The sequence below is a fragment of the Rhinolophus hipposideros genome, assembly GCF_964194185.1.
Source record: "Rhinolophus hipposideros genome assembly, chromosome: 7".
Taxonomy (NCBI): Eukaryota; Metazoa; Chordata; class Mammalia; order Chiroptera; family Rhinolophidae; genus Rhinolophus; species Rhinolophus hipposideros.
In genome coordinates this window covers 48294753-48319385 of record NC_138053.1, presented here as the reverse complement: position 1 = coordinate 48319385, position 24633 = coordinate 48294753, and the positions used below count along the sequence as shown (strand labels likewise).

Sequence of the window (24633 nt, the reverse complement as noted above, 5' to 3'; positions counted from 1 at the left end):
GAAAGGCAGATCTTGCACAAATGCATTTTCAGAGTTCACATGTCCTTTAAAGTTTCCCAATTATCTACATGGTTGTACTAATAAAATAACATTGTTTGAAACTAAGGAGTATTTAAAAGTATACTTCCAACTTGTTTCCTTCCCTCCTTCTCCTCTTCTTTTCCACGTAATCCTTTGGCCATAACCATTCTATCCAGCACGTTCCATGGGCAGATTTAATTGTAAACAAGCCTGTTACCAAGTTTGTAACTTGGTCATTTTGAAGTGTAAAGGCTGTCCTCTATTTCTTTTCTACATCTGCCTTCTCATAACTATTATTACAAGGAATTATAGTGTCATGAGATCAACGTTCATAATTCAGAATAAAGTATTAGAATTGTCACTTCATTTTTTATTTTTGAGCCAAGAATTTAAACATGCACCTTCAAACAAAAGGGCAGATTAATCCAAAGGTAAAGAGGTAAATAATTTTGTTTTCTCATTTTGATAAAAGCAAGATTGTCTTCTCTTTGTCTCCTTGATTTGCCTAATAACTGGGTCTTAGGCCCTTTTTATTCTCTCCCCACTGGTGCCAACATCACATGCGGAAGATCAAAACCAAGAACCTTGCAGAAATAGTAGCCACCGTCTCCATCCAAGCCATAATCTGACCACCAAATGTATTTCCGTGATGGTTCGCATGGGGTGGGAGGACGAGCTCAATGCTCTGAACAGAGGTGCCCCTCGTTGAAACCGTTCCGTCATCTTCATCACAAATGAGATCTGAAAGGTGAATGTAAACATTAATGATGGTGCAGGTAACCCAGGACTTGAGGCTACAGCCGTTCTTTCCCAGCAGCACGCTCAACTCACAGGGTTTTTTCAATTAGAAAAATTAAATTATTTCCAAAGACCTAAAACTCTTGAGGAAAGAAATAGGTTTCATTCTACAGAGTGACTTTAATCTGCATGGTGGACATTTACAGTGAATTGGGTAAGATAACAGATCAGAAAGGGCCTTTTAGAGATTGTATTCCAACCTAGCTGACAAGTTCACCACAACTTTGATTTAAAGATGATTAAATTTAAACTTGAGTTGTTTGGGGTGGAGGAGGGACAGGTCAGGTCAGGAAGGGGCAGCAAGAGATTTGCGGATTAATGGATCTGTCATTATCTTGATGGTGGTGATGGTTTCATGGGTGTATACGTGTCTCAAAACTTACCAAACTGTATTGGGGTGATCACTTTGTAAGGTACATAAATATGCAATCACTATGTTGTACACCCAAAACTAATACAATATTTTATGTCAACTGTAATTGAAAATTAATTTAAAACAACAACAAAGAACATCAAATTTTACACATTAAATATGGACCATTCATGGTATGTCAATAAAGTTGTTAAACAGAAAGGAATTGGAGCTGTAAAGGACCAAGACACTGAGAATCTAGAATACTCTGCTGTACTATGCACTTCAGAAAGGGAATATGGCCTCCCATGGTTACTGTTTTGTAGTGAAGGCAATCATGAACAGAAAAGACACAATACATTGTATTTCTTAGTGTCCTGCTTCTTTTGAATCATATCTGCTTCATTTACCGACAAATTGGTTTTTACTCTCAACACTGGAGAAATCATTTACTTCGGCTGCAAAGCAGTAAATGTGTTCAGTTATGCTTCCTGCATCATCAAGTGACTCACCAGCAAGGCTTAAATCTCACAAGCTATCGCTGAGGAGGTAAGGGAAGACTTAGAAGAAGGGTACCATCCTTTTTGTACCATCATAGGCAGAGCTGGGCTTGCAGTGTGACAGCACAAATGCACCTAGCTGTTACTGGTAACTGGGAAGGGGGCTGTCCTTGGCACAGTCACATATAAGTGGGCAGAGAAGTGTGGTTACAGAGATTTTCACTCCATTTCCTAACAGAATTTTTGGATTTATAATTAATTGATGGTCTTTTTATTTTATCCCACCCCCGGCCCCACTCCATCGTTCCTGCTTGCAAAGATGCCATAACTTCCCATTGTCATAGTATAAAAGCCCAAATGCTTCCCATGGCCCCAAGCCTGCCCTTCCCTGTCTGACCTATGCCTACCTCTGCAAACCCAGCTGGCCTGATTACCACTAGCATCCCTCCTTCCTCCATCATATTCTCTCTCAGGCTCTCTCTCCCTTTGTTTTAACCACAATGGCCTTTTTTTCAGTTCATGGAACTAAATATTGTCTTCAATATCAGGGCATCTGCACATGTTGTTCCTCCTTTCATTTGCAATTCCCCAAGCCACCGCCACTGCCACCACCTTCTTCCACTTCCTTTCTCCTCTCTCTTGGCTCATGTCAGACATCATGCTCTCAGGAAAGCCTTCCCTGACCTCGCCCTCGAATCCCCACTCCAATACGCCACCACACATCCCTTCCTGTCACAGTTATAGTTTTACGTTTGTGTGTGATCTTTGATTATCTGACCCTCTAGATCCTAAGCTCCTTTGGGCAAAGACTGATTTTTTTTTAATTCTAATATAATTCCTCAATATGAGTGCTCAGTAAATATTTATTGAACAGATGACGAAATGAATAAACTTCACTTGGGTGACTTATTGCACTTTCATAGTCCTTCCTATCAACAGAATATTTTAGGTAACAAAATGATTGTACTGATTTACACTTCTGTCTACTGTTTATTAGTGTTTTACTGCTCCCCATTTCCACTTAAACAGTATTGTAGGCATTTCCATTTTTTTCCAGTTTTGTGGGCGTGAAATAGTATTTCTTGTTCGTTATAATTTGCATTTCCCTGATGAACAATAAGGTCCAACATCTTTTCATATGCATATTAAACTCTTTTACTGCCGCTTAATGAAATGTCTATGGTATTTGCTTCACATGTTACTTCTCTCCCATTCTTTTTATCCTCTCCTTCTGAAACTTTGATTAGATGCTTGTTAGACTTTTCACTCCATTCTCTATGTCTCCTAACCACTTTGCTTATGCAGTTGCCATTCCTTTGCCTATCCATCTGCTTTCTTGGTAATACCTTTAGATCTAAATTCTGTTTCACTGTCTTATCTACTATTTAATTCATTCATTGAGTTTTAAATTTTAATTTTTACATATTCTTTTTGTATAGAAATTTTCTTCATTTTTCAAATCTTCTAGGTCATTTTCTTGTTCCTACAACATACTTTTGATACTCTTGTATTTCTTAAAATATATGAACATTCTTACTTCATAGTCTGTATATAATAAATTCAACATCTGTAGTCTTTGTGGGCCTCATTCTACTATCTGGTGCTTCTTCTGAACTTTGGTGACTTATTTATTTTTATCTTTTATGATTTTTCACTAGCTCTCACAGGGTCCTCCCAAGCAAATGCCAGGTCTAGTGGTTCCTTACACTGCTACAGTGTATTTTCTAACTATTTCTAGAATTCAGAGTTTTCTCTCCTTTTGTCTGCCTCCAGAGATATGTTTGCAAAGATGTTTGTAAACATTTTATCCAGAAATTTTAGTTTTCTCTGGACACTGAGTCCACCATATTGCTGTAATCGGAATTGGATTTCTTCCTAAAGAGATCTTAAATTCTTTCCAACTTTTCTTTCACTTGAATTTCTGATTTTGTTAGATGATGTTCTATAAACATCCAAAACTAGTACCAATGGAGGTATTTTTAGGTTAATTTTTCTTACTCAAATGGTACTTTTTTTGTTCAAAATAATATAAACTAACTCTAAAATATATTGGTAAGCAAAAAAAAAAGAAAGGTGCATAATTGTTTGAATGTTGTACTATCAGTATGTGCTAGTTTGTGTGTGCATGTGTGTGGGTAACTGGTTTTCTCTGAGGACGGGAACTGGCTAACTGGGAGACAGAGATGATAGGAAGACTTACTTTCTGACAGAGTAGTCTCTTCTACCAGTTGAATTTTTCACCCTGTGCATGTGTACTATCTATTTTTAAATAATTTAAAAATAATTATAAAATAAAAATTAATTAAGAAGGGCCTGATAATGTGAGAGACATTGTGAATGCTCAAATATGACAATTCCTTCTTTTCTGAGGGATGATTTTAAAGAAAAATCTATTCTATTCCTATGAAGATGCACCTGGCTAGGGTTTCCAGGTGGGAATTCCTGCCCGTTCTCAGAAATTGTTTTCGCTTTCCCGTTCCTGAATCCCGAGATATAAACTGTTTTCTGTTCCCCATGATGAATCATTTCCACAAAGTGACAGCTGGTACTACCAACCACCTGGGTTCAAGCAGCCGATTTTCCCGATTTCCTGACCAACTTTTCTCAGGATTCGGGAACAGCAAAGTGAAAAAAATTCCTGAGAATGGGCAGGAATTCCCACCTGGAAACACTACACCTGGCGTACATTAGCATATGTAGAGGTGGGTGCTACGGCATGTCATATATGCATAAGCAGCCGCTATGACATGTTTGCAGAAATAGACTGAGTACAGATAACTTCGGTGTAGAAGCAGGCCTATCTTCAGGTAATTGCCAATCAATGGAGAAATAAAGCTCTCTCCCATTCAGAGACCAACTCAGGCTCACGGTTCTGGCTGTGTACACAAGTTAAGTACAGTAAACAAACGTCATACTCTTTGTAGGCTTCCAAATCAGGACATACTCATCCAGTGGCCAATTTCAATACCTGTACTTTGGATGTTCTATAGTACTGTGTCATCATTCCCCTTGGACAATTTTACATTTATTGCACATTTTCAGGTCATTTTAGCCCTAGGGTTGTTTTTGTTTTGTTATTTTTGTTTTTCCTTATAAGCAGAAAGTATCAACACAGGACACTACTTATAAAGATTTGATTTCTAACTAAAAAATTATAATTAAAATTCTCCAAATCTGAAGAAAGACTTAAACTTTTCCTTCCATGCCAAGCTTCCACATATCAATGGTACAAGAGCACATTCCAAAAAAGTCTTCCTTTTATATAATCTAATCTCATCATTTTCCCTTTTCTTCTGAAAAAGTATGATTTGGTTTCAATTTTCTCACTGTTCTAATGATAGGCTTTTCAATCATGCAACATCTTGAAAAAGATTCCAATCTTTTATGTCTGGAATTAGAACCAGTATTGAACCCTGGTTTTTCTAAAACCACGGTTTAGTAACACAGATGATCGAGTTGTCTTCCTTTAGAACACACTGTCCCATCCAAAACAAACTCCATCAGATTCACGGGGCCGCAGGTGGACAAACCACATGCTGTAAGGCAACTTCAAGTTCCAGTGTCTGGTTCTTACACACTTAAGAAAAATTGCTTTTATATTCTGTAGTACCTTTGGTGGCACGGAAGCTAGTGAAATTTCTAAAAAGATCAAATCAGTGAAGTTAGGTTAAAAGTTGTTTTGTGCAAAGGAATGTAATCTATTTTAGGCTTTTAAAAATCTGTAATTCTAAATTGAACCCGACAGAGAGTTCTGATCTGCCCAACTTCCTAACAAAGGGAAACTGAGGTGTATAACAATCATTCTACTTCTACATTTGAATGACTGTGGCATGTGCCTGTTGTTAATTCAGAATGTCTTTAGAAAGCAAAGTACTACTGGTGTTGTGGATGGTTTCAGCAAATTGTCCACTGCTGATTTTGTTTTTTAGTACAACTTGCACAACATCAGAAAAAGCCAATGCAGCCAAGTTCGCCTGGCTCACGTGGGGAGTAAAGGAAGCTCAGGTCACCAGGCCTAGCGACCGTTCTCAGGAGACTGACACTCATGAGAAAGGCCAGGATTTACAGAGATCACTGTAAATCCCTCCCAAGATAAAGACATAGACATTTTCAGGTGTTTTAAGTGCAGGTTTTATATAAATTAGCTCTTTCTCTTACATAAATCTACCTCTTCGTAAATAATGATTTTTATTGATTAGCCTTGATCAGCCTGCAACCAGGACCAATCATTTCCTATCCTGAAAAATACCATCCCTTTGACCTTGAGGGCCCCTTCTAGCTCCAGACTGTTTCTTCCACCTTTCACAGCAAAGTTTCTTGAAAGGATAGTCTTCAGGTGTTGCTCCAATCCTTCCTATGAATGGGAACCTCGCAAATAACAATGACAATAATAATAGCACTTGCTGCATGCCTGATGCTGTTCTCAGTGTTCTAGCCACATGAACTCATTTGATCCTCACACAAACCTCTCTAATAAGTACCTTTCTATTCCCATTTTACAGTTCGTTTTGTTTGTTTTTAACCTTGCCTCAGTGAGCAAAGAAGAACAGAGCAAAGTCAGTGTTTTGAGTATGAGCAGCAAATACTGGGATAAAAAATTAAAAAGAGCAACTTCCTGCTGGCCAGGGAGGGACCACTAGCTGCAAGAGGAAGTAGAGGAGCCATTGGGTAGGCCCAGGTCTAGTGATCCAGCCTTAGGGTAAGTAAGCCATGGGAAGAAGTGGCTATCTTGGCTGTGGGTATCTTAAGAGGCGGGCAGACCAACAGAAAGGCCCCTGCTTCCCGTGGAGCTGGGTCCAGGATCCAGAGAGAGGCAGGCCCCACCTCTGAAGGCTCATGTACGGGGAAAATACCACGAGAAAATTGAGTTCCTATCAAATGCCAACACTACTGTGGGACACTTCCTACGGGTTTGTATGACACTTTGAGATCTAATTCAAAGCCTGTTTCTCCCCAAAGCAGAGGCTTTGAAATAGCCAAGGTGCTCTAAGAGCTGTGATGGCCTCTGTGTCCCTAACTACAAAGGTACTACAAAGGATGATATTCAGACAGGGAGGGGCTAGGAGGCTGGCGGCTCTGCTTCCTTCATCATCCACTGCATCCTAAAACATGTGCTTTAACAACGCCTAATGTTAAGAGTGTTCAATTTGGCAGGTGAATATGACACAGAGGTTATAGTAAGCTCTTCTCTATCCTCTTTATTCCTATATAGTGTCATCTCCCTTTTTGTAACCTACCAGTATTTATTGCACTCATGCTTCCACTAACCTCGCTGTTGCCAAAGTCACCATGATTTCCCCATTCCCAATTCAGTGGGAACTCCTCACTTCCTGGAACACAGCTGACCACTCATTTCTTCATGTCACTCTGCTCCCTGGACTTAGAGACACCATTCTTTCCAGTTCTCATTTACCCCTCTGACCAGTCCCTCCAGGTCTCCTTTGTAGATTCCTTCCCCTCCTCTGATCATCTCTTTGATGGCCGTGTTCTGCATGTTCCATTTTTGGCCCATCACCCTTGTATCCCATGAGCCCTCACTGGATGACTGCAGGTAGGTACTATCTTCGTTTGAATTACCATGTGTAAGCTGTTGTCTCTCAAACTTAACCTCTTCCGCCTTGGTCTCATTCTTTTGGTTGTTCCACAGGCTCCTCAGATTAAGCTGAACTCATCATCCAACTCATTAAAACGGCCTTTCCCCGCCCTTCATATTCAATATCTCAGTGCATGATACCCTAGTAATTAACCAATTGCTCAAACCAGAAACCTGAGCATTATTCCACACTCCTTCTTCTTCATCACTCATCTCCCCACATTAGTGACCCTACTCTGTTGATTTTCACCTCTTGCGTGATTTTTTAAAAACTCTTTCCCTCCTCTCTCTCCCCAATATCATTGCCTGGTTCAGACTCTCCTCACCTCCTTCCTGGTCTCTATCCTTCTAGTCTCCCGTCTTCTACCCAGAGTGACCATATCAAGTGCAAGCCTAATCAAGCATCAGTGCGGCTCAAAACCCTTCATTGGCTCTCATCAAGGACAGAAGAAAGGTCAAGCTTCTTAGTATGGCCTGAAGGAGCCTGCATGATACAGTTTTATCTTTTCATGTCCTGCCTCGTTCCACCGTGAATTTTCTCTCTAGTAATGCTCTTGTTCTCATGCTTTAGCTATTTGATGACTTTAGCAAAAAAGTACTTAAAATATATTTTGGTACTGAGACTATCTTCACAAAAGGAGACTCACTCTTCTCAGCACAGTAATTAAATGAAGAAGTCTTCATTTCCTTAAAAATAATTTGGTAATGGGCATTATCTTTAAAAGATCAGCAATGAGTAAATGCTTTTGAAAAACTCTTTTCCAACCCAGAGTTTGACTGTGGGGTGGTTTCAGGACCATGATGGTATCAGTGGGGCAGAATAAGTTTCACAGATGTCAGGTCACCCTGCCTCTGCCTTTGCTCTCTCTGGCCTTTGTATATATTCTTCCTCCTTCTCTTTTTGCATTCTGATCCTGATACTTTCTGTCTTCCCCTTTCCTTCCTTTTTTTCCTGTATCTGCCTTGGAGGGAACTGGACCTTCTGTGAGCCCCCCTGCCCTCCTGTCAGTAGTGAGCAAGAGGGGCTCTGGATGGATCACGCTACTTTCTCCTGTCACCCACTTTGTTCTCCACCGTAGGTTATCTCCCCCAGGGCTGCAGGAGATGGGGTCAAACAGGAAAAATATGTGAGGGCAATGTGACCTCCTTTGCCTGATATTCTGGCCCTATGATACCTCAAAGAACCTGGGAAATCACTGCCAGAAAACTAAGAAACTTTGGCTCATCCAAAAAGTTTTTCTGTGGAAAAGCTGCCGGGAAACAGGAATAGAATCTTATCTCTTCCATTCATATCCTCTGATCTTAAGCAAGGTTCTTCACTAGTCAGAATTTCAGCTTCCCCCTGTGTTAAGATTACACGCAGCTCATATGAAATACAAGATGAGAAACTGCTTAGTAAACTCTGGAGCATCAGATCATTGTATGACATTGTCATTCCTTCATTTATCATTACTGAGGGCACACTTACTGATAAGGACTGCCTGGTGTCTGTCGCCCTTCTTTCACTTCTCCTCCCCTGAAGACCCTCTGATTTAAAATGGTCTTAGGTGTCAGCAGTTATATTCTGAATGGCTGGCCCCTTCCTTCTCCAACCACTGGATTGATTGGAAAAGGTATCTAGCATCACCAGGACTGAATTGTAATAATAAGGTGAAAATAAGTATGTCCTAAGAATGACCCCTTTATTTGTCATATAATTAAAGCTCCTACATAGGTTTACTGACCATCAAACTTGCCACTTTCTTTCACCAGGTTTTGAAAGGTCTCTTCATGTTGTAATCGAACTTTCCTTCTCACAGAAGCCAGATTATGTTCCACATGATCTTGTTCAGTTAGAAGTGTGACAGGTTTTAAATGAATCTAGAGAAAGGAAAACATTTATCTTCCATTGCTTTGTTAAATTATAAAAGTACAACATGAATTTTGCATTGTTTATTAACTCAGAGTAAATAAAGTATTTATGGGTGTTTTAGCACACATTTTACTTTGACAAATTTTTTTCTTAAAATATTTTTAAACTAAAAAAAATCAATGTAAACAATTATTTCTGCATACAATAATTTATGTGCTTTAAGAAAGTTCTCCAAATATTAAATTTCCCTGATTTTTAACATTTTCAACAGAAGTACAAAATAAGAAATTCTTCCAATTAAGGAGTGAGGAGATGGACTTTGATGCCACCGAATGCTTATCGAGAAATCTTTTCTACCTTTTGCAAAATTAAGACATCAAAGAGAGGGAATAAAGATGTTCGAGGGAAAGATATCATGTACCAAGAAATGTTCCCAATCTGGAAATTTCATCACATGATGAAAACATTAGCAAACTGAAAGAATCAATGTGTCAGAATCAAGCTTTAACCAACCTCCAGAAACTTGGAAATATGATACAACAGAACCAAAGGCTCAAGCTCCTCTGGAAATGCCTGTCTGCTAACCTGTGTGTATAACGAAGAAGTACCTTATAGCTGGACTTGGGTACCTCCATGCTTATTTCCAGGACACCTGAAGGCTGGTGTTAACCCTTGGCCAAGATAAGGATGAAACAGCTAGTGCTTTATAATACGCTACTTCAAGTCTAAAACTCCCCTGGACTGCCTTGTCTAATTTGTTTAGGAATGTATAGACTGATAGCTTGCACTGATTTAACTGCTTACACAGTTTTGTTTTAGTTGTGTGACCAGTGCGATATAAAAGACCATGTGGTAAGCTAATGCCTTGGTTCTCCAGGCTGTAGATAAAGTACATTTTGTGTGACTGAATCACCCTGAGAGTGGTGTCTGGAAGTCTTGAACCTCCCTGATGTTTGCCTGTGCTTTCTTTCTCCATTAGCGGACATCTGGTCCATGCCAAAAGGTCCTTGGTATTTGGTCCTGCCCAAAACATTCAGGGTTAGAAAATGTCCCTGGGTTCAAAGAGCCTATAATGTTTATTTAGATTTTTGGTTTACAGACTTCATACACTAAAAATACTGTATTTTATTGGTCCAATAACTGTGTCATGGCTGTACTGCCAATAATAACCCTTCTTGCCTCAGTATCCTTGTTGGTCATAGCATATGTGAAGGACCAAACATCAAGGACCTTTGGGCCAAACATCACAGTGAATGTTTTGGAAAGGACCAAACATCCTGCAAGGTCTTTTTTCCTGCTGTACCATCACCTTTAGCGTGAGTAGGCTGCCACAAGTATACTCTATGGATTCTTGTGAGTCCTTCAATGATCTGGGCTGTGCAATTGCTAATAGGCCTAGTTAATCATTGCTCATCTTGTCCTGGAATAAACGCCTTTGGACAGAGATCCAGGTAGGCCTATCACTTCAAACCAAACCACTGATTTTTCATGGCTCTCTTCATGATATGTTCAACCAGAATGTTCAGATGAATGAGCTTGTTCAACTGAACAGGAATATTACCAACTGGAAAATAATTTAGGGTGGGAAACATGTTTCACATAAAGGTTATCTGAGCCAACCAATTATGGCAGCACTGCGAGGCCCCTGGCTTCCCAGAAATGCTTTCAGAAAAGCAGTTCGTCAGTCTCAGCAGAGGCGGACTATTATAGACTTCTTGGAGTGCGAAATCTAAAGCTGGGGAGGAAGAATGATGGCCCGTGCTTCCTCCTCCATGTGAAGGAAGGAATGGGATGATGAAATGGGGTTCCTTCTGTCACTTGCTCTCGATATGGGAACTCTGAACCCACCCCCACATTCTTTCACTCACAAGAGTTTGCAGATTTCTGGGGATTCCAGGAAAAACAGAATGGTTGACAAAACCTATCTCAACATCTTAGTTTCAGTGAACATAGGATCCCTGGAATGCTCTAAGTACAGGTTTCTAGACTAGTGATTCTTATTAGGTAGGTCTGTGCTACAGTCCAGGAAAGCCTGCAGTTTTAAATCATATCATAGCTTATGTGAACTTCAGTTTGAAAAACAACGCCTTTGAGCAATGTGAACTTGCCTGTGGGAGAAAGTGGGAGAAGGGTCCCAGTGTACAAAAGTCTGTAGGGACACCTGCCATCAGGCACCAGAGGGGGCTAACTCAGTCCCAGCCCACCTCTGTGCTTCCTCGCCCAGGTGAGGCATAGCTGGTGAATGGGGCTATGTTATCACCCCTGTTGGGTACAGTGAAAACACTGCTCTGTCCCACCTCTGAAGTTTGAGGCAGTCTGAGGAAGAACACTGGCAGAGGGAGAGCACTCTTTGTCGCTTCAAAGTAGAGCGAGGAGAAGCCACTGTGCCCTCATCTGAAGCAATCCTTGCAGGGAAAGATTTAAATTCTAAATTCAATTCTTCCATTTAAAAATATTTGGACTAAATGGGGACTAAATGGGACCAGGTACCCTGACCCTAAAAAGGAAAACCAAGAAGTTATAATGAATAAATCTCTGGGGGAAGGCTACAGAAAAGCTGCCCTGGGCCAATGACAGACAAGCTCACTGGACATACACATCAGGCCGAACGTTTTTCTTTTAAGGGTGTTTTTACGCCATATGCCTGGAAGTTTATTTTTAAACTTCAACAATTCAGTAACTTTGACATTCTTCCTTCAGGTATAATAAAACGATTGAATTACAACATGCAACGGCTTACTAAATGGCCCGTTGCTTTAAAAAAAAATTAACTCAAATTGGAGTTATGTAACCACAACAGAAAAGAACTAAGCCAGTAAAGCAATATTTCTGAAGAACTGACATGAACTTCAGATCATTTAAAACATACTATTTTTCCTCTTTCACAAACTGGTACATCTCCTTTTCCCTAAGGTACTTAAATCTGTTATATTACCACAAGATAACTTTTATAATAAATATTAGTGATAAACACACACACACACACACACACACACACACACACACACACACACACACACACACCCCTTATGGTAAGATGAATGTCCTTGTTTCAGTAATAATTCTGATGCCATTGTTAGTATGTCTTTGACTTACATGCTAGATACCTCTTCACACAGCAAATTTACCTTTTCTTCTCCCACTGGTTTGGCTACAAATGTAGAGAAGGCCACACTAACGAGCTTCTCAATGCCAGTGAACATGTCCTGTACTATGACCTTGATGCTGATCTAAAATGAAAATAAAAAAAATAAACTTGCAGCCATCCAGGTAACAGATGAGATGGAAGCTTTCAAAATTCAGTTACGTACTTCACCATTCTTTGGTTTTGTTTTTTTGAGTGAAATCAGCATTTTAATTTATTTTTAAGCAACACTCTTTTTTAAATAATGTTTTACAAAATTGGAAAAATAACTTTTTTTCTGATTATAGAAAAATATATATTTACCATGGAAAAGGTGGTAAATATAAAAATATAAAAATGGAATCTAACTATCCAGAGTAAATATTATCAATAATCAGTAATCTCACTACCCAGATTAATAATTACTAACATTTAGGTGAATTTTTTCCAGTTACATACATATATATGATATATGTAAAATATAAAATGTATATTATTTATTGATATATAAAATCTGAAATGTATATGTATGTGTACACATGCACAAAAATTATACTATATTTACAGTTTTATATTATAATATTTTTTAAATTTGGCATTATGTGATAAGTATTTTCTAATTCCATTATTAGCAACAGCAGGCAGAATTAACAAAAGAAGCCTCTTACCTCCATGCTTGTGCTAAATGCTCTAGTAACTTTCGCTTTGATGGTTATAACTTGTCCAACTCTAGTTAAAAAAAAAAAAAAATTTCAGTAATCCTAGCACGTCTTATTTTAGACTTAAAGATTTACTTAAACGCATGTGTCATATAGCAGTTTCACCTTATCACGCTGATAACATTTGTGTGTGAAAAATTCAGGTAAATGATAACAGAAAAAGATAGGGCTAAAAACAGATGCTGATCATTGTGAATCACACATATCTGACTACCTCTATTTAAACAGAAAAGGGCCTTGGCAAAGATTGTATGCAAAACGACTTCCAAGTCTGCAACAGATACTTTGACTGTAACACAGCTGTTTCCTTACGGGAAGTTAAAACAAACACACAAACAAACCTATACAATTAATATTTATTTTAAAATGTTAGTTAACAAATAAATGAATAAACATACAAACAAGCAAGCCCTAAAATTCATCAGCTTCACTAGATTTACATGGGCCCTCAGTGCTGCTACATGATCCATTCACTCTCCAGTATTACTGGAACTATGGTCATGTAGCCCAAAGTTGTTTCAAAACTTTTTGTTCAGGGCCCTCAGTCACCTCTGATCCTGTCACCTGAGCACAATATGAGGGCATCCCCAATGTAAGCCTCCTCAATTTTTCTCTCTTACTTTCAAAGTTGAACTAAGTTCTCACTGTTCTCATTCTTCTGTTAAAAAGGAAGAAGCATGTCTTCCAGACTCTTTTCTTCACCTGCACCCTCAATCCCTTACGTTCCCACCCCTTACCTTTCCTCTTCCATCATAGGCTGGCTTAGTCAGCTCTTTCCTCTTTTTCACTCTCAATCTCCACTCCTTCTCTGACTCCTCATCAATGAAAATGTCCAAGACTTCTGCTTTCTAGAAGTCCTTCTCTCAAGCCCATTCTATCTCAAGATGTTTTTCTCTTCTCCTCTTTATTCAAACTTCCTAAAATAATCATGTCTTTTTCTGCCTTATATATTTAACAAATGTTGACTGAGTTCTGACCAGTCTGACATTAAGCTAAGACCTCGTAATACAGTGATGAACAAGACACAGTTGTGACATCAAGAAGACTTTACTTGGGACACCAGGATGAAGTGTAACACTATGAAATTTTTTGAAAAGAAGAAAGAATTGAGTATTGCAGAGGCACCCAGAAGAAATGACTAATTTGAAAAGTCAAGGAAGGTGACAGTTGAGGTGGATCTTCAAAGATTAGGATTTTACCAGGTATAGAATTTTGGGGGTTTCACCGATTCATTTCTCAGCCACCCTCATCTAGCTGTCGCCTCCACATCTTACTCATGACCTCTCCAGAATCACTTCCGAACAGCTAAATCCAACATCTCATTCATTCAATGGCATAATCAATCTTCTTCTTCTCTTCCCTTGGCTTCCAAAATACTGTTCTCTCTTTGTTCTCAATTTCTTCCGCTGATTTCTTTTCCTTAATTTATCCCTTAAGTGTAGACATCTCCTAACTTTTTGTCTTTTGTCTTATTTTCTTCTCACTTTACCTTCCTGGAAGACCCAGTTTTCTTCCATGATCCTATCGTTTTTATAGAGTTGACTCTCAAATCTCCTTCTTTAGCCTGGACCTCATTCTTGAAATTCAGAGCCATATTTTCAATCTTCTCAGCAGATTTAATTAATAGTTAAGGAGGCTCTACTAGGCTCAGCATTAGGTGCTTCTGTACGTATTACCTAATTTAACTTAATCCCCATGTTTAGGGGGATCCCCACGTGCAAACCCAAATGAATTTTCTGTTTTCTTAAATTTGTTTCTCCTAGATTTCCTAGAGCTGTTTAGTAAGGTTTCTAGGAGAGATTTACAGTAATGGCACCAAGCAGAATTAGAGTCCCTTTTCAAAGTTTCAGTAGTACTTTATACTCAGACACTACTAAAATCTTCTGTCTCTCTGTCTGTCAGACTTTGAGGAGGGGAAGCTTCTACCACTTTCCTTTGTCTCTTTTGTGAACTCTGCCCTGCTTTTAAAAGTTGGGGAATTCTTTACCAAACCAAACTCCTGACACTGAATTGCCAAATGAATGAAATGACCAAAATCTCAACTAAACAAAACCAATTTCATATCATGACATTCAAGGCCTTCTGTTATCTAACTCCAATCTCCAGCTGAGCACTCCTCACTCCTTCCTACCGAGGTGCTTTGGCACATACCTTGTCACGCGAAGTCCTTTTCCTATTCACCAGATGAAACTATATCTCATTTAAGTCTTGTACTAAATGCTGCCTCTGTCATGAAACTCTCACTGATTCTCCAGTCAAAATGTAACTTTTGACTGTAGAACTGAGTTTATATCTCACCCTGGGCATGCATCTTATTGTATTTTCTGTTCTGATGATTATGTAATTATCTGACTCTCTCACCAGACTGAGCAACTGCCACATTCTGGAAGTGTGGCATAATCATTCACATATCCTATTGAACCTTGCACAGTACTTTTTTGTATAAGCAATACATATTTGTGAATTTAAAAAATATCTACTATGGCTTATAACCAAATTATATGGCTTTATATTTAGCTTTCAATTTTCTTTTTTTATGGTGCAGGCTGCATATAAAAATATGAAAAGTTTGCTTTTCATAATTTCAGTGGCCACAAATCCTTTCTGATAACACAAATACAAAATGGCAAAACCACATTTCAATGATGAGGTACTAGTTACAGAATTTGGAATTGGAAAGTATACAGTAGATATTTTATTACAATGTACTGTTGGCGCTCCTAAATTTAATAACAGTGGTTTAATCTATTCCCAACTAAATTTAAATTTACAGTCATTTGTAATTTTGCCGAGATACAAACACGTGTCAAAATCACATAGCTAGTATGTGAGCTTAGCCCACAGATCTTTGTCAGCATCTACAAGATGCTAGAATGTCAAGGGCTTTTTCAGTGACACTGCAACTGCCTATGAGAACAAGCATCATTCAAAAACAGGTGATGATCACAAAGATCGATCGGAGGGTTAGGGAAAGAAAGCACTGGATTAAACACAAGAAGATCCATGCTCTAAGTGCCCTCTGTCCCTGGCTGGCTCTGGGTATTATACCTCAGTTTCTCTTTGGTACAAAGATTGGGCTGAGTTCTAAAGGTCTTGCCATGTCTATGATTCTAATTCCTGCCAAAAATTTCTTTTGTCAGCTTTGAAGAAGTAATTTCTTTATGCATGTGGTTTTATTTAACTTAATTTTATTTGTATGTACATAAATAAATGCCAAATAGATAAATGTGAGGAGTAAGGTTGGAGAGATGAACTGGGCATCTTATTGGACAAGACTACTTAGGGTTTGAACACTGGTGGCAACTACCCCATGGTCTTTGAGAACCATCCCACACCTGAAACAGACAACCTTTCTCTTCCTTTTTCTTGTAAGTTATGTTTATGTCTTTAAGGATCAAGATATATGGAAGAGAAAAAAACAAACAAAGAGATACAACATTAAAATCAACAAAATTAAATAAAACTATATAATCCTAATTTATTACAAGTATTAGTATTAACTCTTTAAAAAAAATACGTAATTCCTAATTTTGTCCACTGGAAAGGCCTAGAAATAGTGACCAATTCTCTCTCAATGAGCACTTTTTCTGCCCAGACTGTGATCTCCACTTATCATTTCTTTTGAAGAAATCTCTGATTCTAAGTTTGTATGAGGAAATGTAAAAGATGAGCCCATTTGTCATACCAGAAAGCAAAGGAGTTATTAAAGACTTCTAACTTTAGGGTTACAGCCAAAGGACGTAGGAACTAAACTGAAGAAGTTCCCACTGTCTGAGAGATGGGACAGTCTGAGCGTCCACAGGAATAATTGCATCAGAATTGAAATACATCAAATACGTTAAAATTCATGGGCTCATAATGAGACCAAATAAAGGGAAAGAATTAAGCCTGTGTTTCCTGGACAAATTGTACCTCAGGGTAACCAAGTAATTAATGAACTAAAATGTCTCTCTACACAAATATTTTAGAAAATAAATGAAGAAATATAGAATTAGCATATTGCCATCTTACCAATATCTCATGAAATAATGGTTCTAGGTAATGATCATTAGATATTATGTGCTCTTGACAGGAACTAGTTTTACCAAAATATCAAACCTTCACCAGATCAATTTTTAGATGTAATATCAATTTACAAGAAATACAAAGGACAAGTCAACATGCTAAACATGGATACAATGAGCAATACAAAATGGGGTAAATGTTATAGGACAAACGACCAGGTTTGTTTAAAAAAAAAAATTCTAAGAGAAAAAAAGAGAAAATTATATGTTAAAAGACATATCAGCCATATTAGATACTGATTCAATAAACCAATTGCTTAAATTAAAAAAACATGTTTTTGACAATTAGGAATGATCATTTCTGTTAATGGTATTGTGATTATATTATTATGTTTTCTAAAAGAGCTCTTGTCTTTTAAAAATATATACTGAAATATTCACAGATAATGCCTGGGATTTCAACCAAAATAATCTAGGTGTGTGTGGGAGTCTGGAGGTATATTGATAAAACAAGAGTTAATTGTTATTGTTGTTAGGTGATGGGTCCTTGGGGATACTAGTCTCTCATCTTCTGTGTATGTTTGAAATATTTATGTATCTTGTAATTTTCTACAATAAGAAGTGGTAAAGCACACATATACGTAAAATGTTTTCCATAATTTAACATCTTTACTCAGGTGAATTAATGTTTACCCAACAACTTAATGATGAAATTCACCATCATAGAAATATTTATTATCATTAATTATTCTTCTAGTATAGGAAGAAGCCATTAAGAATCAACTTTAGAAATCTTGCTCTGCCTTCTACCAGAATGCATCTAATGCCCAAAGCTATTTCTCAACAAAATCAGGACTGAATTTACATTTAACAATGTTTACTAAAAATAGGTCCTGCAATTATTTTTATTACTGATTTACATTGGGTGAAATGTTATTTATTAATGAATTGGTCACGGACTTTAAATGAACAAGCTTACACGTTGCAAATGAACCAATACACCCAAGAGAAAGGTGTGATGGAGCGATGCCACTTACCTAGCTGTCTCCTCAAATTGTATGTCATCCACGGAAGCTGTTACACAGGAAACCCCAGCATGTTTTTCAGCTTCAAAAAAACAGGTACAAATGTGCTGCATTAGTAATGTTTGGATATTTCAGTATAGGGGAAAAGGAATAAAACTTCAGTGGATTTATTTTAGTAACGCATCCTCTCATTCAATAGAAGACCACTGTGCTCATGCTTCTAGATAATCTGGATCAGTAACAGTTCCTTGGCTCTGTGAGTTATAGTTCTACCACATGGGAATTACTGTACTTGGTTCTAAGTTTTAATTCACATTATCTTTTATTTGAAATTCAATACCAATACCCAGCATACCTAGCTATTTAAGTAGCAATTTTAGTAAGTTGGTGCCAACTTTAAATATTTCGTACGGTACTACCTTATTTTTGTTTTAAAAACAATGCATTAAAGCTGTCCCCGGGGGCCGGCCCGGTGGCTTAGGCAGTTGGAGCTCCGTGCTCCTAACTCCGAAGGCTGCCGGTTTGATTCCCACATGGGCCAGTAGGCTCTCAACCACAAGGGTGCAGGTTAAACTCCTCGAGTCCCACACGGGATGGTGGGCTCCAACCCCTACAACTAAGATTGAACATGGCACCTTGAGCTGAGCTGCCTCACAGATGGCTCAGTTGGTTGGAGTGTGGGCTCTCAACCACAAGGTTGCCAGTTCTATTCCTTGAGTCCCACAAGGCATGGTGGGCTCTGCCCCCTGCAACGGCACCTTGAGCTGAGCTGCCGCTAAGCTCCCGGATGGCTCAGTTGGTTGGAGCGCATGCTCTCAACCACAAGGTTGCTGGTTCGACTCCCGCAAGGGATGGTGGGCTGCGCCCCCTGCAACTAGCAACGGCAACTGGACCTCGAGCTGAGCTGCGCCCTCCACAACTAAGACTGAAAGGACAACAACTTGAAGCTGAACGGCACCCTCCACAACTAAGATAGAAAGGACAACAACTTGACTTGGAAAAAAGTCCTAGAAATACACACTGTTCCCCAATATAGTCCTGTTCCCCTTCCCCAATAAAATCTTTAAAAAAAAAAGCCGTCCCCATTATCCCACATAACCAGTAGTTGAATGTATTTAAACCACTGAGTCAGTGCAAGCACTGAACAGAAGGGGAGACCCTGAAATCATACCCCAAATCAGAAAGGAACTTCTTTGGACATCAGAGAAACAGAGATGGGCACATAGTAGGTATTTAGTCAATGTCTATTATTTTTTATTACCAAATTTACTATGCACTAATTATGTTGGAGGAGGAGAGTATTGAGTAAGGCGGAGAGAGCTCCAGTTATTTCCATGATCCATGTCTGCATTTAATTTCTTGAGATATTTATTTTGATTGTTGGTTTTACTTTATAAAAACATAGAACAATTCATTCTCTTTGGGAAAAATTTTGACATGTCTCTGCCCGAAGCTGATTTTCACGAACAGTCAATTAAAACCCAAACAAGTTTTTAAAAGAACTTTTAACTCCATTTTAATTTTGGAGACTTCATTCTTGGTACCACATTATAAAAGAGAAAAAGTGAATTATGCTGAATTTGTATTCTTTGTGTGTAGTGGCTTCCTTTAATTGCCATATATATTAATTGATAATCCCAGGAAAAGAGAGAGAAGAAAATATTCCAGAGAACAAATATTTTAAAACACTCCTCCCTATGATCTAATTCTGGAAAAAAAAAAAAAGTGAGATTCTGGTTTTACAGCTGGAAATAACATTTCTTCTAAACGTGAAAATGACATAAACTGAGTTACCAGAAAGCTAACCATAGCAGACCTCTGGGGTGGGGAGGATGGGCTTCCTAACTAAAGTTCTGTGCGAGAAAGTGCATGTCAAGGTATCAGACCCTAGGAATACTCAAGGTATGCTCAATTTAATTCAGTGCATCAGACATTTGTTAAGTTCCCACTGATTTCCGGAGACTTCACTGAATCAGTCCTATCTTTTAACATTAACATCTTTTAACAGTTCTACTCAGTAGTAGTTAGAGATCCAGCCACAATCTGTGTCTTTGTAGAGCTTAAGATTTCCAGAGAATATTGGATCCTTGCAGATATATGTTGTAAAGCATTGACTAAAGACTATCTAATAGACATTCATTCTACTTACCTGACATGTACGGTAAGGGGATGGGATGTTGAGCTTATCAAACAAGATATTCTTGTTAATAAAGTGTTACCATGTACACCAACATGAGTTACCGGTTTTGAATGATTTAAATAATAACTAAAATGCAATAACCAATAAAAGACTGAATTTTTATTGTATATATTGGTATCTACTATCTCTATATATCACTCTATACTAGATTGCATTAGGGATCAAGAAGAAACATAATAATAATAATTATAATAATAGTTACCATTTATTAAGCATTTACTATTGGCCAGGCACTGAGCTAAGTATTTATGCATGTCCATTACATTAGATTGGTACTACTATTAGTTTCATTTTACAAATGAGGAAATTTAGACATAGAAAGATTATTCTAAGAAAGATTGTTCTTAGAAAGATTGTTCTAAATAATGATTTTTGACTACAGACGCAGTAGGAACTCTCAGGAAAGACCACCCAATGTATGCTCTCTAGAGAAGTACTTGGCTAAATATGGGCTCAATAGCCATTTAAACTTTACATTGTAGACTTTCAAGAGCCATTAAATTGAAAAGAAAAAATAAAAACATGGAGAACCAACAAAGGGCCACAATTTTCACATGTGATTACATGTGATTATTTTCTTTTTACGTGTCAGATATGAATTCAATAGTACCAACTTGTTCTGGCTTTTGATTTTTTGACTGCTCTTCATACAATATACCAAAGAAGAGAAACCCTAAAGCTATTTATGATTCCCTGGAGAAACCGAGAGAAGCTGAGGAACAATAGCAGACTAGCTAAGTGGTTCTGACCCAGGTATGAGATGAAAGGCAATAAAAAATGGTGGTACCTCCATTCATTCATGCCTTTAACTAATATTTGAACAGCTGTGCTATGCCAGCCTCTAGATAAGGTGCAGAAAATACAAAACAGCCATGATCTGTGTTCTCATGGAGTCTAGTGGAGGAGTGAGGGATTAATTACATGACTAAATAATAACAAAATGAATTAAGTGCTCTGACGGAAATAAGGATTTTATGAGGGTAACTAAGGAACAAGATCTAGCTCGCTGGGGCTCGGTGGTGGCAGTGGAGGGGTAGCGGAATGCTTGGGTTTGAGAGATCCTTTCAGGTAACATCGACAGGACTGGGTTCATCAAGTGAACATGTGGAAAGGGATGCAAGGTAGAGGGCGGTATCAAGTAAAAACTAGACTTTTTACTTGCATAATTGGATGAATTGGGTGACATTCTTGAGAAAGTGAACCCTGGGAAAGATTCACAAGTGAAATAGGGAGGGAAATGTGAGTCTGGCGTATTTCAGAAGAAGAAATGGATATGGAGGGTGGAGAATGACTCAGGAAGGGCTTCGAGCCTCTAGGCTTAACTGACTAAAAGTATAGTGGGGCTACTGACAGAAATGAGGTCTGATGCCAAAATGACAGTGAATGTATTTAATCTTTCCTTAAACATTGAGAAGACGTTTTGGAATCTAGCAGTGCCAGGAGGTCATGGAAGTGCCCTGGGATCACGACTGTGACCAGTATTTATCATAGTAATGTGGCTGTACAGAAGCGCTTGTCAATGAAGAACTCGGGGTGGCAAAAATACCAGAAAACCAGTTTTGTAGTACTCCTATTGTATGTAAAACACTACGGAGGGGCATTTTTCTGTTACAGATTCAGTTACACCTTGGCTAACTAATGTCCCTTTGCTTATGTGATGCCTTTTCTCACCATGGAGTGTTTAACACAGGCATTATTCATGTTTCCAAGCCAACTTTATCATAAAGCCTCCTTTACTATGGTATTGTTAGTAATATAGGTATTAAGGTCCAGAGTAATTGGCTATCAATTGAACCATTCTGTGCTCTGAGTTTCCAAAGATGTAAAACCGCAGAAATTTTTATGACAATTGCAGGAGGGCAATTGTTTCTCCATTACAGGACAGAGATACTAAATGAGGTAACTTTAAAAGTCACTTCAATATTCACATAACGTATTCAGTTTCCTTGGCAATAGGCATCATTACTTTTAATAACCTGAATGACTTCTATACTTGTTTCTTCTATAGGTGGATTAATTTTATATTCATGTTACCATTATGTTATTATAATCCACCTTAAATCCCGATAAAAAACTATTAAGATAGAAACCAAACAGACCTATCAACAAACAGAAAACAAATAGATTGGCATCATAATTTTGCAGGTGGTTAACACACAGGGGGTTAGAAACTTTGTTAATACTCATGGGGAAAAGCAAAGCTCTGTAATCATCTGAGCTTTGCTTTTGTCCTCTGTAAAGTAAGGGTCCTGGAATACATGATCTTTAAAGCTCCTTCCAGGTCTAATATTTTATCTTAACATGGTTTACTTTAACATGTACATTTGCCAAGTCTATCAAGTGCCTTGTGCTAAGCCTGGCTTCTTTTTAGAAATGAGGTTTCAAGTTTTAGACCCATCCATCCATCCGTCTACCCAACCATGTAACCAGAAGTTTTTCACTTAGTGCTTACTAAGCAGTGGAGAAATAGCTTTAGTTTGCATGCTAATTGGCCCTCCTTGGGAAAATAAAGAGGTGAACAAATTCATCCATAAAGTAATGACAGATTGTGCTAAGTGGTATGAAGTTGGAAAGGGCATTGTGATGAAGGTGACAAAAGGGTGCAAATGTAAACAGGTGGTTGGAAAACACTTCTCGGAGGAATGATATTTAAGCTGAGATGTGACGCATTGAAAGGACCAAGAGAAGACTATGGTGGCAAAAAGAAAAGCAGGTGTAAAGACCCTGAGCAGAGACTAAATAGGGTATGGTAGGCAACAGACTGAATGCAGAAGCAGATACGAAAAGTGAGTAATCTTCTATTAAACCAGACATTAGAGAGACTTGCAGAAATGTAAGCCAATTCCACTCTTCTAAGTACATTTTTGTTATCGTTGAAAATATAGTTCTTTTTCAATAAAAATATGTAATGGGCTCATTCTTCTTAAATAATTATTTTTAAACAATTTTCGAATATAGTAAATATGGATAAAAATATAACCCACATTAACCGAAGCTCTCCGGGGTCCTCGTTTATTTTACGGGGTAGGGTGACCTAAGACTAAAGCATTGGAGAAGCCTTAGTGGAGCTCACTTCCCTGTTGGGTAAACTGGCTCAGTCATTACGGTGGCGGCTGCACAGGGCTCACATGTCTAAATACCCTCCTCTCCCCGCTCGTCCAGGTCTCGGTCCTGGCGTGCGGAGGCTGAGGAGCCAGGCGTCGGTGTCCGGCCTGGGCTGGGTCGTCCCGGATCCTCCCACGTCCCGACCCTGCCATCCCGAGCCCCGCCGTGCGCATCCCCGCGTCCCCACAGCCCGGTCGGGCTCCTCGTTCCCACACCCCCCTGCCGTCCCGGACCACACCTCCGCTCCCGCCATTCAGGCCCTACCCTTCGGCCCCCTGGCACCCGGCCTCCCACTTCCGAACCCCTTTCGAGCCCCCTCCCCCGCCCCCGCCCCCGCCCCGGCCCCCGCGTCCCTACCCGCCAGGCAGGCGGTGGCGTCGATCCACTTGAGCAGCTGCCCCGCGCTCAGCTCGCCGCGGGAGTTGGCGTGCGCGGGCTGGATGGCCTGGCTCATGTGCACCTCGCCCGCCGCCGGCCGCTCCATGGCGGGGCCGCGAGGGACCAGCCCCTCAGCCCCGGGCGCCCGGGGCCGCGTCCCGCTCCCTGCCGGCCTCCCCGGCACGACCGCTGCACTGGGAGGTGAGGGTCAGGTGCTGGGGATTTCGCCCCGGGAGTATCGCGAGGAGGGCGAAGGTGAACTCTCTTCTGTGTCCGGAGAAGCGACCGAGGTTGGCACAACTGGGAACAATCCGGGTTTCTCACCCGAAAAGGGGGGGTAGCAGTCCTTATCTCAGCAGACTAGGCAGAGAATTAGGTGAGATAATGTATGACACTCAGCATGTGCCTGGCTAAGACATAGGTGTTTGGGAAGCACATTAGTGAGGTCTGAAGAACTCCACAGGTAATGGGGAGTTGAGAATTCATGAGTTAAATGTTGCCCAAACAGTGTTGACCTTTAGCTTTAGAAGCTGATTTTAGAATTTGACCTTTTTTCTCCCCGGGCTGTTGACTGCCAGGTAGAGTGGGCATCCACTTCTTAAGACTTAGTTCAAAATCCACCTTCTGATTCTTAAGATATAATAGCTCCAAAGAACCCTATGTTGTTAATCATTTTGTTATGAAATTACCCCACTGCCAAATAAACCAAAACAAACAAACAAAAGTGCTGATGATTACAGGCGTATCAGAGTCACCCCACAAAGCCAAGTAACCTTTTGGTTTTATTCAAAAGAATTTAAGATTAGAAACTGTCACCTCATTACTAATGAACCCGGCATATCCCAAGAGAATCTCTTCTTTACCAGAGGCAAAAATCTAGAACATTAAATGAAAGTTTTTATTCTCAGCCTTTAACACATAAAAGCTGCTACACTTTCTAGAGCCGAAATCAGTGACTTTAC

At 39.2% G+C, this 24633-nt stretch overlaps 1 protein-coding gene across 1 annotated transcript in view; it reads right to left on the bottom strand.

The window, feature by feature from the left end:
* ACOT12 (acyl-CoA thioesterase 12) overlaps window positions 1-23777 on the bottom strand; it is a gene marked incomplete at its 5' end in the record, with an annotated part of 37663 nt that extends 13886 nt beyond the window's left edge. Inside the window, 6 exons of the mRNA XM_081053627.1 lie at window positions 606-762; window positions 8989-9124; window positions 12245-12346; window positions 12909-12969; window positions 18001-18070; window positions 23651-23777. Coding sequence (XP_080909753.1) covers window positions 606-762; window positions 8989-9124; window positions 12245-12346; window positions 12909-12969; window positions 18001-18070; window positions 23651-23777 — 653 coding nt within the window. The remainder of the gene's footprint in view (window positions 1-605; window positions 763-8988; window positions 9125-12244; window positions 12347-12908; window positions 12970-18000; window positions 18071-23650) is intronic.
* Between the last annotated feature and the right edge of the window lie 856 nt (window positions 23778-24633).